Raw genomic sequence first — 17,359 nt, forward strand, 5'->3', positions numbered from 1 at the left:
CTACCCTTTTTCAGTTTGAGGCCGTTACCCCGTGTCCTATCATTACACTCCCTGATAACAAGTCCCTCCCTATCCTTCCTGTAGGCCCCCTTTAAGTACTGGAGGGCCGCTGTAAGGTCTCCCCGGAGCCTTCTCTTCTCCAGGCGGAGCAACCCCAACTCTCTCAGTCTGAGTTCATAGGATAGGTGCTCCAGCCCTCCGATCATCTTCATGGCACTCCGCTGGACCCGTAAAAGCAGGTCCATGTCCTTCTTGTGTTGAAGACTCCAGAGCTGGACGCAGTACTCCAGGTGGGGTCTCACCAGAGCAGAGTAGAGGGGCGGAATCACCTCCCTTGACCTGCTGGCCACGCTTCTTTTGATACAGCCCAAGATGCAGTTGGCTTTCTGGGCTGCAAGTACGAATTGCCTGCTCATGTTGAGCTTCTCATATGCCAGCACCCCCAAGTCCCTCTCCTCAGGGCTGCTCTCAAGCCATTCTCTGCCCAACCTGCATTTGTGCCTGGGATTACCATGACCCAGGTGCAGGACCTTGCACTTGACCTGGTTGAACTTCATGAGGTTTGCACAGGCCCACCTCTCAAGCCTGTCAAGGTCCCTCAGGATGACATGCCTTCCCTCCAGTGTGTTGACGGTGCCACACAGATTGGTGTCATCGGCAAACTTGCTGAGGGCTACTTTCAGGAGTTCACTGTCTAATGAAATTAATTACCATTACTGTTAAACCAGACATTGTGAAATATTAATGCTAATGTTCTAATGTTGGAGGTACCTCTGAGGGTGATATATGACAATTAAAGCTAGGTTTTACTGAAAAGTGAAATAATAAAATGTCTTTATTACATTCAGATAGTATTACATGATATTGTGGAGAAGTTAGGATTCTTCAGATTACTTAAAAATCCAGTATAAACAGAAACTTAGTAAAAACAGGATTTTCCATGCTGATAAATTGAAATTAAACTAATCTCAGATTAAGCTAGTTAAGCATTTTGTAAAATTCTAGATTCTCAGGTAGTTGGTACTTAAATTTAATAGATCTCTCTCATATTTTGCTAATTCAAAAGGAAGCAAAATAAAAGTTGAGTTTTGATAAATCTAGTTTAGCTGGAGGGAGTAAGTTTAACTACCACACATAAGGAGAACAACTGTAATAATAATGTATGGAACTTATAAAAGCTTGGAACTTTGTCTACTAAATTTATAGATATTTACATTACAAAGAAGAATCAAAAGTGCCTTGCTAGACTGGAACCATGATTTAAAAGGTTGAGCACAGTATAGTAAACAACTTTTCAATTTATACTCCATTATCAGTGTTTGTTTATAAATGTCACCAAACATTCATACTAAAAAGGTTCATTTGCTGTCTCTTCAAACCTATAAAATTACTTGTTTTGTATTTTATTTACATACTTATATAGCATTTGATTATTTTTTTTAAATTTTTTTTGATCAGTCTCTACCCTAGCCATCCAGCTTCTGGATAAGGCTGTTTTACAGCACCTTTTTACAGTCACTTTGATCTGCGTTCTGTTTTAATCTTATGTGATGCTAAAATTAAAGTATTAATGCCACTGCCTCTCATTCTGAACTGGTTCCATATTGCGGAAGAAATTGATTTTAAAAAGGAAAATCTTAATTTCACCGATAATTAATTGTTCCTGCTTTCTATTGAGTAAAGATTAATTGTTTAGATTTTACACATTCACTAAAACTTTAGGATGTAATCCTGACCATTTAACCCTAACCATTTCAATCATATACACAATTTAGTCTATAAATTTAAAGTAACGCTAGCATAGTTTTATATCATATCTACAGGAAGATATTTTATTTGGAGAGTGTTAGGCAGAAATTGTGTTGTCCTGTATCATAAGGTTTTTCTAAAAGAAAATACTCATTACTGTTTTTACAGTTAGTGCTCCAAAAAGATAACTTCCCGTAAGCTGCCCTACTGTTTGTAGATACTACTTTTTTCCTATTTGAAAATGACTTTATGATGTTGCCGTTCGAGTCCAAACCCTTTATGTCTGAAACCTGATAGTGTGTGTATAACAACAAGTGTATAATCTTCGTTGTTCTTCATTTCAGTGGTGTTTTGTGTTCAGAGTAGTTATTGGTATATGATTTTGTATTTTTCTATTCTAGAGTTTCATCTGAAGTTTACCTGTTTTTAGAAAAATATATTGAGTTTTTCCTTTTAATAACTGAGACATTTTACTTCTCATGTAGTTGAGTTGGTAATTGAAGTCTTGGTTTTAAGTTTCAATTTAAAGCTATTTCAGGAAAAGGCATACTTCCATCTTTGAGGTTTTTTGTTAACGTTACATTAGCAAATATTAAACAGGAACCCAGGGAACCCTGAAGAAAATGCTAAGCAGAAGGAACAACGTGATTGGAAAGCATGTCTGTCTTAACAATCCCTGTTTTTTAATTATTATTTTCATTTTTTCATCTCAGAATCTTTTGCTTGGTTCTGAATTGTAAATGGCATATTCCTTTGGATATTCTTGGCATACGTGCTCTCTCTCACCCATTTTATTAAACAGAAGAATGAGAAATACTTTTCTTTGGATGAATTACAGCTGATGTACCGACCACACTTTAGTCACTTTAATTACTGTTTTATAACATACATATTGGCTTAGAGTTTTAGTGGTTTATAAGTTATAAAAACCCTTTAGTAGTTTATAATAATTACTATCTCTATGGATTATATGCAAGAATCTAGAATTTCAGGTATTTTCTTTTTTGATGAGTTTTGTTTGAGCTTTTCTGAGAGAATTACTTGCCTTTCTGACACAAATATTTAAACAACAGAATTCAATAAAGCAGGCCGTTTCAGCCCCTCAATAAATTCAGCATTTTTATATTTTGCATGAAAACACTGGATTTTGGCAGTAAGCTACACACAAACCCTTGCTAAACTGTAAACATATATATAGAGAGTAGGTGAGGATATAAAGGAGGAGGAAGAAGGATTAGAACTTTGCTCATTAAGTTCATAGACATCAAATTATTTGTCATTGGAAGCGTAATAACTTTGAAACCTGTGTATGAAAATACAACTTCTCATGCATTTAAAATCTACTCATTTGTAATTAGACAACTGCAGTTTTGTTCCACATGATGCTTGTAGTATAAATATTTGCAATATGTAACCTAATCTGGATTACCTTTGTGAAAAATAGCACTAATTTCTATTTGTTAGTATAAATGGAAAATACTAACCTTGAGTTTTACATCCTAGAGTCAACTGTCGGAATTCTATAAAAGACAGAGAATTAATCAATCAGTCTAGCAGTTAGTGCTGAGTTTACATATACATTCAGGGGCCTTTGCACTACTGTTAGTGGCATGACCACCATACCTAGGTTATTGTACAGAATGGTAGAGCAAATTGTCTTCATTCTGACCCATTTTAAAATTTTTGTTAGCCCAATGTTTACCTAAATCCCGTTGATGTTCAGTATCTGTAACATGGTCTCCTCCAGCTGTCCATCAAGTTAAGAATCTCACCTTCATCATTTTTCTGTTAATGTTTTCATGTGTGCATAGCTCTGTGCTTTTTTCCATGCTATTTTGTTATGTTGTGGAGAGAGATTTTCACTGAGTAACAAAATTTTTTCAGGGTGCTCCTGCAAACTAACCTTTCCCTCATGCCCACTAAGAAGCTGAGAACTTCATGCTATTGATGTAGAAACCACTGCTTAACGTATTGACCTATCTTGTTACTTTATTCTTCTCTTTTTTTCCCCTTTCTCTTTGATTTACATTTAGATTGTATTTTTTTTATAGAGTACAGTCTGTCTTTTTTTTGAATGCAAGAACAAAAACGTACCAACTAGATTGTCTGCTTTACAGTGCAGCTCGAAAGTGTTCTCATATCTTCAGTCATTGCAAGGCTCAAACCGCTTCTCAACACTGTAGATAATACTATATATTAATTTAAAAACCCCAAACATCCCTTTTTCTTCTTTCTGCTCACAAAAAGAAATGTGCGAAAACTTCAGCTGTGTTAGCAGTGACTAGGACAAGGCAGTTTTTGGCTTTCACAGAATGATAAGGGTTGGAAGGGACGTCTGGAGATCATCTAGTCCAGCCCCCTGCCAGAGCAGGGTCACCTTAGAGCAGGTTGCACAGGAACACATCCAGGCGGGTTTTGAATGTCTCCAGAGATGGAGACTCCACCACCTCTCTGGGCAGCCTGTTCCAGTGCTCTGCCACCCACAAAGTAAAGAAGTTCCTCCTCATGTTTAGGTGGAACTTCCTATGATCAAGTTTGTGTCCGTTACCTCTTGTCCTGTCACTGGGCACCACTAAAAACAGACTGGCCCCATCGTATACTTGGTATAATGGTAATAGAAATATTTTGACATAATAATAACAACTAAAAACCTAATTAATTTCGAGTGGAACATGATCACCAAGCAGAATCACAAATAAGGACAAAATTGTTTCAACTGGTTTAACATATTTCATCACATATTTGAAAATCGAACAGAGAACAAGGAAAAGCACTTGATCTTTGCCTCTGTAGGTGTAGTTTTAAGTGAATATGTTTGATAGGATTTCTGCATTTGAAGAAAGTAATTGTCTTCCAGTTTTAAACACAGCTTCGTCTAGCACATCTGCAAATTATGTACAGAGCTTGATGTGCATACACGGCTGTGTGTGCAAGTAAGGGTAACCCTAAGGAAGTTAAATTGTAGAGAACACACGAAGGCTGCTTCTGAATTCTCTGTGCTGGTTTCTTTCCCTCTGTGTGTGTGCATGTGAAGGACAATGAGCAAAAGTTCTTCTACCATTCTTCATTTCCTACTGAAAACTACAGCCTTGAGTTTATTTTACCTAATCTTGTTAAACTTTGTGCACATAGATCAACATTCTGCTGTTACATATCAGAAAGGATCCAGTGAAATGTACGTACTAGTTCTTAAAATATCTGCCACTCACAGATTCATAGGGAATTATGTCAAGTATGTACATACATGTACTTCACATACTAAAATGGTACGTTCATGAATGGTATGGTATGACATGAAAAAAGAATTATTTTGTTTTTAATAGTAACTTTAAAAAACTTTTCTCATTGCATATTATCTTTGATTATTATTGTTAGTCCACCCATTCTTTACTATTTAATTGATTTTTTTTTTTCTTCATTGTAGAAAGGATGCAGATATTTCTTGAAAATTGTGGCAGTTCTGTTTATGTAATTTACATTAACTGGTGACAAAATGAGAAAAAAAATTAAAAGTATCTTCTTTGTATTATTTTCTTTATTGACTGTTTTTGGTACATGTGGTATATTTGGCACTAGATCAAGATGAAAAGACAGTGGGAAGGTTAGCAGATATATCTTTAAAAACAAATCTAAGTATTTCATTAAAATTTCAAACTTTGCTAGGACTCCATAGGTTAATTACATTTTTAAACTTTGCATTTTTTAGGAACTTGGCAGGACACCAGGAAATCAAGCTGGAAGGATGATGGAAGGACAGATTTCACAACAAACATTACATTTTCGCAACCCGTATTCAGAGGAAAATGGACCAGTTCCTGCAGTGCCAAGTAGACTACCAGTATTGCAATATGGAAACCCTTATGCAATTCAGGAAAGAAGAGGTCAGTAAATTCCACACCCTGTCCTCCCTGTATAATTCCCCTCTCGCTGTTTCAAAAGCAATGGCTCATTTAATGCAGGTTAAATACCAACAGTCTTTGTACTGGTACACAGAGCCTTTATTGATTGATGAGAATCAATAAAGTGCCTTTATTTTACTGATGAGAATCAATAAAGGAAAGTTTTAAAGAAACACCTTTGAAGAAGGTGATTTCTCTTTTATTATTTTATATTCTCTAAACTGAAAATGTGTTCATGTGTTGATTTTTTTTTTTTTTAAATGTTAAGGTAGCACATCCGTAATCTCAAAATACTAAGTGTACTGAACAAAGATGCTCTAATTAATTTTTCTTCAGATGGAGCAGATGGCGCTTTTAATCCTGATGAGATCCAAAGACCACCTGTTAGACCTTCCTTTTGGGAGCTGGAAGATGATGTAGTCTGTAGTCAGCCTTCACGCAATCTTAGTCGGCCTGATGGTTTAGAAGATCCTGAGGACAGCAATGCAAGTTATCTTTTTAATTATTTTTTTTCCTTGATAAGTTTACTAATGAGTAATCAAGAGTTGCACATAGGTTTTCAGTATCTGATAATCCCATTTTATTGTTATGTAAATCCAGAGTTCATTTTTCTTTTCCCTGAACAATGTTTTACGTGAATTTTGCTTGCTTTGAAGGAGAAAATTCTGCGCGTTAATTGATGATAATATACTTGTTCCCCCAGTCTCTTGAGGTGTACTGACAGCTTGTTTTGCTATTAGGACAGTAGCTTCTTAATCTTCTAAAATACTAAAGTAGAAAAATCCAAGTAATCACCACGCATTCTTATTTTTCTCTTCTGTGTGGTAGAATGAGCGCTCAAAATGTAGCCAGGTCTTACTCATTTTATAATTTGTATGTAGGAACTAAATTGTAACAGAATGAATTAAAAATTTAAAGGATTCCGATACCAGTCTTTTCAGTTAAATGCTGAGTGAAAATTTGTTTTGTATTGGATGCTTCATTCTAATGTATTAATCTTTTGTTCTGTCTTTTGCAAATCTGCATTTATTAATTTCCATTTTGATGGTTTTTTGCTGTTAGACACGTATTTGGAAGAGCTAGTTGACTGTTATCTAAAGCTGATTAAATGGAAAGTGACAGATTCTCACTGATTTATTTTTTAGGGCTTTGTGTATTTTAAATGAAAACTAGTTAGCTTTTCGTTTTGATACAGTTAACTTGCACGTTCTACTATAAAAAATGGTTTTAGTAAATTGGCTTCTGTAATAAACCGGTCTGTAGGTCTTCATCTGAACAGGAACAGACGTATTACTCTTTCTTCTTCTAAGTACTCTTGCACCTTAAAAAATATTAAACAAGAAATACCTTTCTGCAAAGTATTGTGCTCTTTGCAAGTACAGTGGTATCATGACCTGTTTCTCATTTAGTCTAGTTTGCCACATTTAATTGCTATTAACCTTTGCAGAAACTGATCAGTGTTCAGACAGGCATGATTTTAGCCCTGGTGCTCAGCACCTATAATGGAGAAAAATGTATTTCTCCCTCCTACCTTTTGCCCCCGATGTCCATTACTGTGAATAATTAGAGAAACTGTCAGAACTTTTGCAGCCTGTTCGAGATCTAGAATGTGAGCTTACTGCTGTTGCCCACCTTTACTTCACATTTTGCATATTTAATCTGATCATTCTTGACGTAGATATTACATATGACAAGCTCTTCTCTTCTTTAGTCGATCTGCATCAGTTTAATTAGCAGGGTGTTCTTTCTGATCTATGTGCTTTGCCCTCTTGCAAACCCGAGCGAAACAGTGCTAGAGTCTTGTGCTTATTTGCTGACACAGCTTGGATTTTTGTAATGAGATAAAATATAACAGGCTTAAATAAAGTTCAACTTGAGAAAAGGTGCCTTTAAATCAAATAATTTATCTCTTTATTTTTGTACTTTCACATGAGATTCAGTTGCTTGCTCCTCCCAAAAGCAGACTGTATGTCTAACATGGAAATGAGTAGCTGCAAGACTCTTTCTGGAGAGACTTATAATATCCCAAAGATAAAACTGTTCTAATGCAGTACTTCAAGAAATAATGAGGGAAAAGTTCCATTTACGTAGGTAATTCATTATAAAAGAGAGGCTTTTGTTTGTGCAGAAGAAACGACAAATGTAAAATGATAAATATGAAGAGTGTACCATTTGTCGTATTGGTTTTTAAAATAAGCTGTTTAAGGTGTAATTCCATGCATTTTAAAACTGGTAAGGTGTAGAGCTTTTTGTTGGAGGAAGATTCCCTCCCAGAAGAGGCTTGGAGGTCTTACTGCTCTGTTTAAAATATTACTGTTGTATCGACTTCTTTTGCCTTCCTCTCCACATTTCTATTACTACACGTTCTATTAGTTTAAGAACTTGAGGGTGTTGTAGTCACTTCCACCACTCCATGGCTGTTTTGGTGGTGGTTACCTATGATGATGAACATGTCCACATTATTTATCTAAGATGAGAGACCTAGCCAGCATCTAGAATGGGTCTGGCATGTCAGACTTACCTGCTGTAGTTGCTCTTTACATTCCTGTTCAGTTGAGTAACTTTGTAAACAATGTGGATGACAGAGGAGAAGACTTGAATGCTTCTCCCAGAAGTGTTTTCTGGACAGGGAATTGGGTAGAATTGCGTCAAACCTACAAACCCCATTTCTGCACTGTTACTACTTTGACCTTCTTTCATTGTAAATGTTGAGTTACGCTACTTCCAAGTGCAACACGCCTTCTTTAACACCAGGGAAAGAAACTAGAATTTGTCTTTGTGCATTTGTCCATTTGCACATTTCCACTCTACATGTTGATAGTCTTTGAGTTCTAAAGCCTTTGCCTTCATTGGACCATTCCGGCACGTAAACAACTCGTACAGTGTTACGTGTGCTGTGAATTGACCTAAGTGGAGTACCCACTTTCTGTTCATCTGTACTCTGGCTTTTGCTCAAAATAAAATTCTTTTCCAGTTTGTTCAGATTTTTATTTTGCTGCCTTGCCCCCATTTTTTATTTCTTTCTGGATATTGGTTTTGCTTTCTTCTGCTAACTTCAGCCATACTTGACGTGTGGTAGAGGTGTTAGATACTGACTTCCTACAGGCGTTTTGACAATTGCTTGGGAGAAGAGAGACACCTTAATGAATTCGTGTTCTAACAGGCTGATCGGCCTGAATACGGCTGCAAACTGGTCATTAATCCAACTAAACAGAAAGAGAATGCGAGGTGATGCGGGGGGAGAAGTGTTAGGTGGAATGCAAGACAAATCCAGAGAAAGTCAGAACTTTTTCGTACTCTCTTTCATGGTAAAACTTGATTATTTTACTTGAACTGAAGTGTCCTCTTTAGTGAAATATCTTGGACCTCTCCAAATTGATACTCTGTACAAAACTTCTGTACAGGAATCTCAGGTGTCTCCTTATTGTTTAAAAGTCTTTGTAAGGTGTTTTTGCGTGTTACTTGTTTTGCGTGTTACTTGTTTTGCGTGTTACTTGTTTTGCGTGTTACTTGTTTTGCGTGTTACTTGTTTTGCGTGTTACTTGTTTTGCGTGTTACTTGTTTTGCGTGTTACTTGTTTTGCGTGTTACTTGTTTTGCGTGTTTTTTAATGCAAAATCTTTCTTCATCAGTCTTGTAGCAGACTTGTTTGAGGTGCTGAGTTTACTTTTGCCTAAAGGAATCTTGTGTTCCTGGGTAATGATCCATGTATACACTTTTTGTCTTGTATTGAAAAAGATCTAACTCATGGTACCTTGTCTGCAATACATAAAAAAGATCACGTTTCTATGCTATGTCATTTGAATTGTAAATTGCTTACTACTACGGATAAACCATAATACATCATTTCTACGTCAACAGAGAGGTTCTTCTCTATTTTCCTTCCCAGTGAAGAAAAACTGTCAGCCTGTTGAGCTAATGTGGCTGCCATCATGTGTACTATTTAGCAGCACAGCTCTTAAAAAGCCCAGTGAGGCAGCCTTGGTTGATCTTTCTACCTATACCAAGGATGAAATACGAATCTTTCAATTATATTTAATAGATCAGAGGTATGGCACAAGATGGTAACTAGCCTTTTGGCAGGTGAGGGGGAAGAAGGCTGCCAGCTTGGTCTCTGTTCTGTAAGCTTCTCTTTTTACTTCTCAAGGAGGCGTTTTTGTTACTGCTTGACTAGCAGTATAAGATCAGGTGATGGTGACACTTTTGCTATATTGAAACTTATGCTGCCTTTGCTGTCTTCAGTTACTCTTGAGTCGTAGACCGAGTAAGGATACATCTGCAAATGCATTAGAATTTTTGTATAAGGTTGCTATTGTGTTCTGACTTGGTTTCTCCCAAAACTTTGTTCCGTGGGAATGGGTGCTTCCATGTATTTTGTTGATGTGTAAAAATATCAGTTTTGTATGACTCAAAGACTTTCCAGAATTCTTCATAGCTTTGGCTTTTGGAACTCTTAGGCCAGTTAAACCATGATTTCTGAGAAGGATAAGCCAGTCTGTGTTAATCATGCCAGATGAGCAGGCACACAGTGGGTGATTTTATGTAGAATAGTTGACTTGCCGCAAGTTCCTGCCGTCATCTACTCAGCACTAACTTTCCATTTGCTCATTCTCCCGTAATCGACCAAAATGTAATCATTTGGAGCAAATAATTTCTAGAAGCCAGGTACGTATGGGAGAGAACCATAAACAAAACTTATATAGATATTTAATACTAAAGTGTGAGTTTTAGAAAAGTAGTCCTGATTACAGTTGGCAGTAAGCCCAGAATAACTATCCTGAGACTCTTAAACAATGTTGTTAGTCCCAGTAAATTTGTGGGGGGGTGTAACTTTTGGCAACTGCCAGCCAGGTCAGGATATTTTTTTTGAGAGGAATCCAAAATGGCCTTTCTTCTAGCAAACAACAAAAAAACCCCCACTACACTTTATTAGCCTGATCTTACCCTGGCAGCCAGTCGCTGTCTTCTGCATAGGGTAGACATAAAAGGAGCAGTTGGTATCCAGGAACCTCTTGGGAGCCCAAACTGCTCACCGAGAGGGAGAGACCTAAAAGAGTTGGTTTGATTTCACTCACACAGCAGAGCTGAATTGCAGAAAGGCGATGTGTGTCCTCTTCTTTCCATTTTACCCGCGCTATATGTTAGCACTGTGGCTGTTCATTTGTTGTTTAAAGCTTAAAATGGGCATCCCTTTGCTTACTGTTGCATGTCAAAATGAGCTGTAGAAATCAGAGACGGAGATTGTTCCAAGTCTGTGGCTTTTGTACAGCGTCACATAGTTTTGTTTCTAATTTCTCTTTGGCAATCTTGGAACTGATTGCAATTGTAATCAAGAAAGCAGTACTTGAGACAAAATTGGTTAGTTTTGGTAAAACTAGGTGAGTTGCAGTTATTTCTGAAAATTAATATCTGGCTTTCCCTTCTTCCTCTTCTAGTGGCAAACCCCCTCCTTTTTACGATGCTTTATTCTGTAATACCATATATATCTTTGAGTCACATAATCTGTGGGACTCATTGTGGCAATTTGAAAGAGAGTTACAGTCAAGCGATGATAGTTAAGTCATGACATTAAAGGCATCTTTTATGATTTGTTAACCTAATTATCCAAACTTCTGAATTCAGAAAGCCTGGCACTTGTTACGCTGCATAACCACAGTGCCAGCCCGTGGGTACGTGATATCAGACTCTTCGTAAGGACCCGAGGCCACGTATCAACTGTGTTACATCCCTGCAGGGCACTGCAGAGGTCTTGGACTGAGCACGTGTAGCCATGTCCCTTGTCATCAGCCTGGAGTGCAAGAAAGCTGGCTTTGGGTCTACATGAAGGGCAGATTAAACTGTCTCTTTCTCAAAATATGGAGTATGGGCTTCCGTCCAAATGTCTTGGATGACTCCACCGTGGGGTCTTGCGAGTAAGCTGATGCCAATTCTTAAAATACAGCCTAGGCCGAGCCATTGAGGCCTCCCCACAGATATTGTCAAACTCTTTCTGTAAGGCAGCTTCAGCTAGCCTTCTCCTTTCGGCTTTGGGGTCTTCAGGGGATGCTTTGTTCTACCATGGGAGAGTGGCCGGTTTTCAAATATCAGGTTGAAGAGCGTTTGTAACATCATTGGTTATGCTAGCTGGAAGAAACAGGGCGCCAAGTGATTGTGAACCAAGATGAGTGAGACCCGTTCTCCCTTTTACGGGGTAGTCTTTAGGAGTTTTGTCCATCTGAAATGACAGAAGCAGACAGCTGTCGGAGTCCAGTACCATGGGACGCTTTCTGTGTTTTCTAGAAGTTCCAAGTTAGCCAAGGGCAGTGCATGAGAATTTTTCGTTATTGGTTGGTTGTATACTGTTTAGCGCAACTTGTAATTAGAATAGCTGTGAAATACTCTCAGACTAAGACGAAGTTCTCATCGTTACTGTTTGACCATTCTTTAATTATATAGTAATCTCTCTAATATGTACTTCAAGGTATGCTCCATATAGATCTGCATTCTTCTTGTTTGGGTTAAGCATAACAAAAGGTTACGAATTGATCATTCTTTGCGTACTTGGCCAAAAGCAAAAGTACACTGAAGAGACAGACTTGCCGTATCTTCAACAGCATAATATCAATATGGATTTAGTGTTGCCGTTCTTCTGTGGTGCACAGGTCAGAAGCTACTAGAAGGAACACGCAGTATGATTTTTACAGTTAATCGAACTGGGTCGTGAGAAAGCTTTGTCCTTAGGACGTGCCACACTTAATGTTACTTTGACGTCGGAAAAGTTAGTAACTTGTGCTTGCCTTGTGTCGAAGGTAGAGCCTACAAGGCCGCAAAACAGGGTGGTGCCTGTGTGCCCGGGTAGAGGCAAGCATCGTACCCAAATCAGTTTTTCAAAAAGGAATGAGGAGGAATGATACATTTGTCCATGGCAGGGTATCACACTTGCCAGAAGCTGAAAGGAAGGACTAGAGATATAAACAGTTTTATCTTACCAAGTGACTAGCAGTAACACAAATGTGTGGGCTTTTCTTTGGTTTGTGGTTGGTTTTTTTGTTTGTTTTTAAAAGAGGAAGGAGAGGGGGCAAAATACTGAACAAATAACTATAGAGTAAATAATGTGAAAAGCCCCCACAAAACAAACTAAAAAAAAAAGAGGCCATCCAACCTATTAACCTGTTAAAGCTTTAGATAAGGTGGACAGGCAGTGCTGATTTTTTTTTGAATAAACTTTTTAAATGGCAAAGCTTCCTATAAATCAGTTTGCATTTTGTTGATTCTAATTAAAATCTTGAGTTTCCCCTGGACTGTGGTAGCGGAGCAGAAATACGCACGTGGGGGAGGGTATGCTAAAGCAGGCCGCTTCTGCGGGCACGGCCGATGTTAATGGATGGAGGCATTTGATAAGGTGACTTCAACAACGTGTTATGAACGTATTTCATTTGCCACTCGGTACATTTTAATCTTTGTGTAATGCCGGCAAAAAGGCTGAGAGGTTTCCCTTTTCTTCATAGGGGAACTAAAATTTCTGTATTATTCTAACATTTGTATGGAAGATGGATTACTTCAGGAAGGATGAGTTCTGGGACAGCTGGGCATTAGGTTAGCAGTGTCTTTCTAAAGACCTTTTTTAAAAGGTGGGTTTTGTTGAATGCGCTAATAATTTTCAATGAGAAGAGAGACCCATCTATATCATGTTCGCCACATAATTTTGGTTAATGCCCTTATATACCAAATTAATATTTAGCCTTGGTAAATCCTGACTCCTTATTCACTTTAAATGAATAACCCTTAACATATGGAATAATTTGTCGTTGGGTCTGCTGATCTGTCCTAAACAAAGGTTACTTCAGGGATTTGAGCCCTTTCACCAGAGAAGTACCTCGTCCACCTTGTAATTTGTAACCAAGTATTAATAAAGAATGCCCTCTGCTCAAGAAGTAACTCGGTGACAAACAATAAAGAATTATAAGAAAGTTTTTTTTTTTTTTTCTAAAAGATTTAAATGTTAATTAGGCCTGTTGTTTGTAGTGGAACTATTTTTTTGGAGGAAGATGCAGATTCATTTTCTCAGGTAGGTCCTGCGCTGCTTACAGTCCGGTAGTCAGCACATTTGTCATGTTTTTGGTACTATAGAAGCTGTAGCATTGTAGCACAAGAGTACTTCAAATAGTTTTTCTTCTTTAATATATACATCCTACCTCTCTCATGACAAAAGGAACGAATAATATAATTTTAAAGCCCACGTGCGGGTGCAAAGCAAGCAAGTGAGACGGGAAAATACGTCTGTGGCTCGCATCTGTCAGAGCAAGCCCCGCTGGCTGCTATATGGAAATGTTAAATGCTTGAACCTAAACGGCTGTTGTCAGGAAAAGAAAAATATTGAGGGAATCTTGCTGTCCTGCCCTGCTTCTGTTGGTAGTAGTAGTATAGTATGGTAGCCTAAAAATGAGATAGGTTTGAGTATATGTAATAGCTGTCTGTCCGAGCCATACAGCATGTATGCTGTTGTATATGGCCCCTTGCACATCCTTTTTCGAAGATCTGCTAGATAATTCATAATTTTTGCATGTAAGGCGCCTTTGAGATGAAAAGGAAAACTAACTAGGAGCTGGAATTTAAAAAATCTTGCTGAATTTACCTGTATTCCCACCTTGAAATGAGTAGGTTTTGTGCTGCGTTATCTAATAGCGGAATAGAACTGAGATGCTGAATAACGGAGAGTTTTATACTGCGTAAAGAATGGGTTTACAAACACAGTTCTGATTTTCTTCCTGCTTATTTTCTTTTTGTGCCATTTACCTCCCCTAGTTGTATTTGCTTACATCACTGTGCTTATTTAAATCTTAAATCATAATAATGTCATCGTAGAATAAAAAAAAAACAAAACACAATCAAAACCCTGCAAAATATGTGTTTTGACCCCTTGCTGGTCAGAAGGGAACTCTTGAGAATCCGGTCACTGCAGGGATTCTTCGTTTTTTCTGCTGAGGCTTTCCTGTTGCGGGCAGATTCCTTTCTTTCTTTCGCGAGAAGCGCGGAGCGGCGCCTTCCCTGGATGCCGACCTGCCTCCCTTCACCCGAGAGAAGCTCGGAGGCCGACCGATGCTCGTTGGTGTGCGTTGGTGGGTGTCCCCCAAGGGAGAGCAGCCCCGGCGGAGCTGAGGAGAGGAAGCAGCCAAGCATTTCCCTGATGCTCCCGACAGTGGCGCGAACGTGTGACACGCGTGGGAGCAGCCGCCCCGTGTCCCACCAGCCACGGTGGGAGCAGCGCAGGCGGGTCACTCAAAACTGACCCATGGGAGGCAAAATGTGTGAATCGCAATCAACGTCTCTCCCCTTTCCCGCCCCCGCCCCCTCCCCAGCCCCTTGCTAAAACTTTAAACTGACAGATTTTTAAAGTCTGACTTGACATTCCATGGTCTAGAATTTATCTGTGAGTTTTGGCTCTGGGTAAAGCGCCATTACGGTTTGTGCTGCGCTGCCCCGCGTTCGGTTTAACACGGGTTTTTCTGCTCCGACTCGGCCCCCGGGCGTTAGGGGTGAGGTGACGCCCGTTTCCTCTGTCACTCCGTCAGCGGCGGCGTTGGAGCGGCGCCGGCACAGAGCTCTGCTCCAGGGACAGCGTCAAAAGGCAGCCCGTGATTAGCTTTTCACGTCCATTAACCACCTCTCCCTTTTGTAGCGCTAAAGTAAAACTTACTCTGCAGAGATTATAAAACAAACGGTAAATCTCAGCCGTGTTTATGCTTGGTAACAAAAATGTATTTGGAGGGGAAAGAAAAAAGCTGTTTCTAGTGGGTAGTATTTAAAATATTTCCTTTTTTTTATTATTTTTTTGAAATAGGATGATGACAACACTGTACCTTCTGCTCCTGATCCTCCGAGTCTTCTCTTGCATGAACGTGGGACACGTTTCTGCTTTGATTCCAGGTAAATGTTGTCTTTTATTGGTCTTTAATGGCATGGATGGGTTTCTGTATAACTGGACTTTTTTTACTTGAGGGTGGAGATGAAAAACCATTAAGCATTTGCGATGAATGTTTGGTTTACAATTAACTGTCAGAGAATATGCTGAGACTGGGAAGACTATTCGTGTTACACCTTATTTTGACGGAACAGGGACAAGTTTCTTCAGTAAATGAGTGAATGACTTTTGGTTCCGCCCCCCCCCCTTTCCAACCTAATTGTGAACCTAAGTTTAGAGCTTTTATAAAGTGTTATGTTTGCTAAGAGCGAGCATTTATGAGCAGAGAGAGTGGTTTCCCATGAAACTGCTTGGCCATTAAGACTTTCAATAGATTCGTATTCAGCGGTAGCTGGAATTATGTCAAAATTATGTAGCTTTTAAAATGCCAGCTTATTTTGGAATTCCTCTGTAAAATGACTTTAACTGTATTGAGCACTTTCAGCAGAGACGTTTAAATTAAATGTACGATACTTGCTCAGATACAAAATCTGCTCATATTTGAGCTTGTGGTAAAGCTCTTAACACGGGTGGCAGTGGGATCCTGCTTTTATATTTTCTTTGGCAGCAACAGATGAATGAACTCTTTTCCTTTCTTCTTTCTGTCCGCCTCCTCGTGCAGTTTTGAGGTGCACAAGAAGTGCCCTCTCTGCGATGTGATGTTTCCGCCTAACTACGACCAGAGCAAGTTCGAGGAGCACGTGGAGAGTCACTGGAAGGTGTGTCCCATGTGCAGCGAGCAGTTCCCGCCCGACTACGACCAGCAGGGCTTCGAGAGGCACGTTCAGACGCACTTCGATCAGAACGTATTAAATTTCGATTAAATCCTTTGTTTTACAGCGTAGCTTAAAACCCACCACTTCTGAAGTAGTCCACCTACGGAACAGAAACAAGCGCAGCTTTTCCGTAACGGTGCAAACTTCTGCTTACAAGCTAATTTACTCTAATTGGAGCCGTGGTAAATCGTGGCTGTAAGCTGCTGTTGGGTTATCTCCTCTCTCTACCTAACATTACACTTAAAAAAAACCCCCACAAAACCCCACCTTGTTGTGTAAGTAGCTATTTATTCCCCGATTTAGTGGAATTCGTAAGGAGACGGGAATGGCTTAGCCTCACAAAAAAATGAGACCAGCTTCACGATGCTCTTCTGCTACCTAAGAACCCGTGGTTTCTCTTGACCGTGTAAGCGAGGCGGGATTAAACACGGAAGGAACAGCTGTTTCTCCTAGCCAATTTGTGTAGTTTTTCTTTGGGTAACAGTTAAATCGGAAAGTTCCATTACTTACCCTATGAAAATATAGTTTTCTAGTCCATTTCTGAACTGTAGATGCACGTACTGTGAGATGACATGCTTGCAACAAAGGTAACGGCAAATACTTCACTTTTCCATACGGAGTGTTTGCCTTAAGGGATAATGGTACGTGAAGTACACTATACCTTAAGGCAGCATTTTTGAGTTGAAACTGCTGTGCTTAAATGCCTCAAAGTAATCGTTTAAAAAAAATCATCGCCATTATGTTGCAATTGCGTTCAGTAGGAGATAGCGTTATATTTTCACAACAGTGAATTGTGTTCCTTTTGGCTTAGGGCTTTTAAAACCTTCTGCGTTTTAACTTTATGTATTTCTTTCCAGTAAGTAAAAAAACATGTGTGTATATCTTAACATTTTATATTTACTTTAACTGTATTAAATTTGCTTTCCACTCGTTGTACAGTAGTCTTGTTACATTAAAAGCAAAATTATTCATGGAGTCCGTGGGCCTTTTTTTCCT

At 38.8% G+C, this 17,359-nt stretch overlaps 1 protein-coding gene across 4 annotated transcripts in view; it reads left to right on the top strand.

The window, feature by feature from the left end:
- The window catches only part of TAX1BP1 (Tax1 binding protein 1), a 67,679-nt gene extending 50,341 nt beyond the window's left edge, over positions 1-17,338 (top strand). For all 4 annotated transcript variants that reach the window (XM_074574917.1, XM_074574919.1, XM_074574918.1 and 1 more), the window contains 4 exons: positions 5,456-5,630; positions 5,985-6,133; positions 15,468-15,553; positions 16,210-17,338. In XM_074574917.1, coding sequence (XP_074431018.1) covers positions 5,456-5,630; positions 5,985-6,133; positions 15,468-15,553; positions 16,210-16,411 — 612 coding nt within the window. In that variant the 3' untranslated portion in view covers positions 16,412-17,338. The remainder of the gene's footprint in view (positions 1-5,455; positions 5,631-5,984; positions 6,134-15,467; positions 15,554-16,209) is intronic.
- Positions 17,339-17,359: the final 21 nt, after the last annotated feature.

The sequence above is a fragment of the Larus michahellis genome, chromosome 2 (genome assembly GCF_964199755.1).
Source record: "Larus michahellis chromosome 2, bLarMic1.1, whole genome shotgun sequence".
NCBI lineage: Eukaryota > Metazoa > Chordata > Aves > Charadriiformes > Laridae > Larus > Larus michahellis.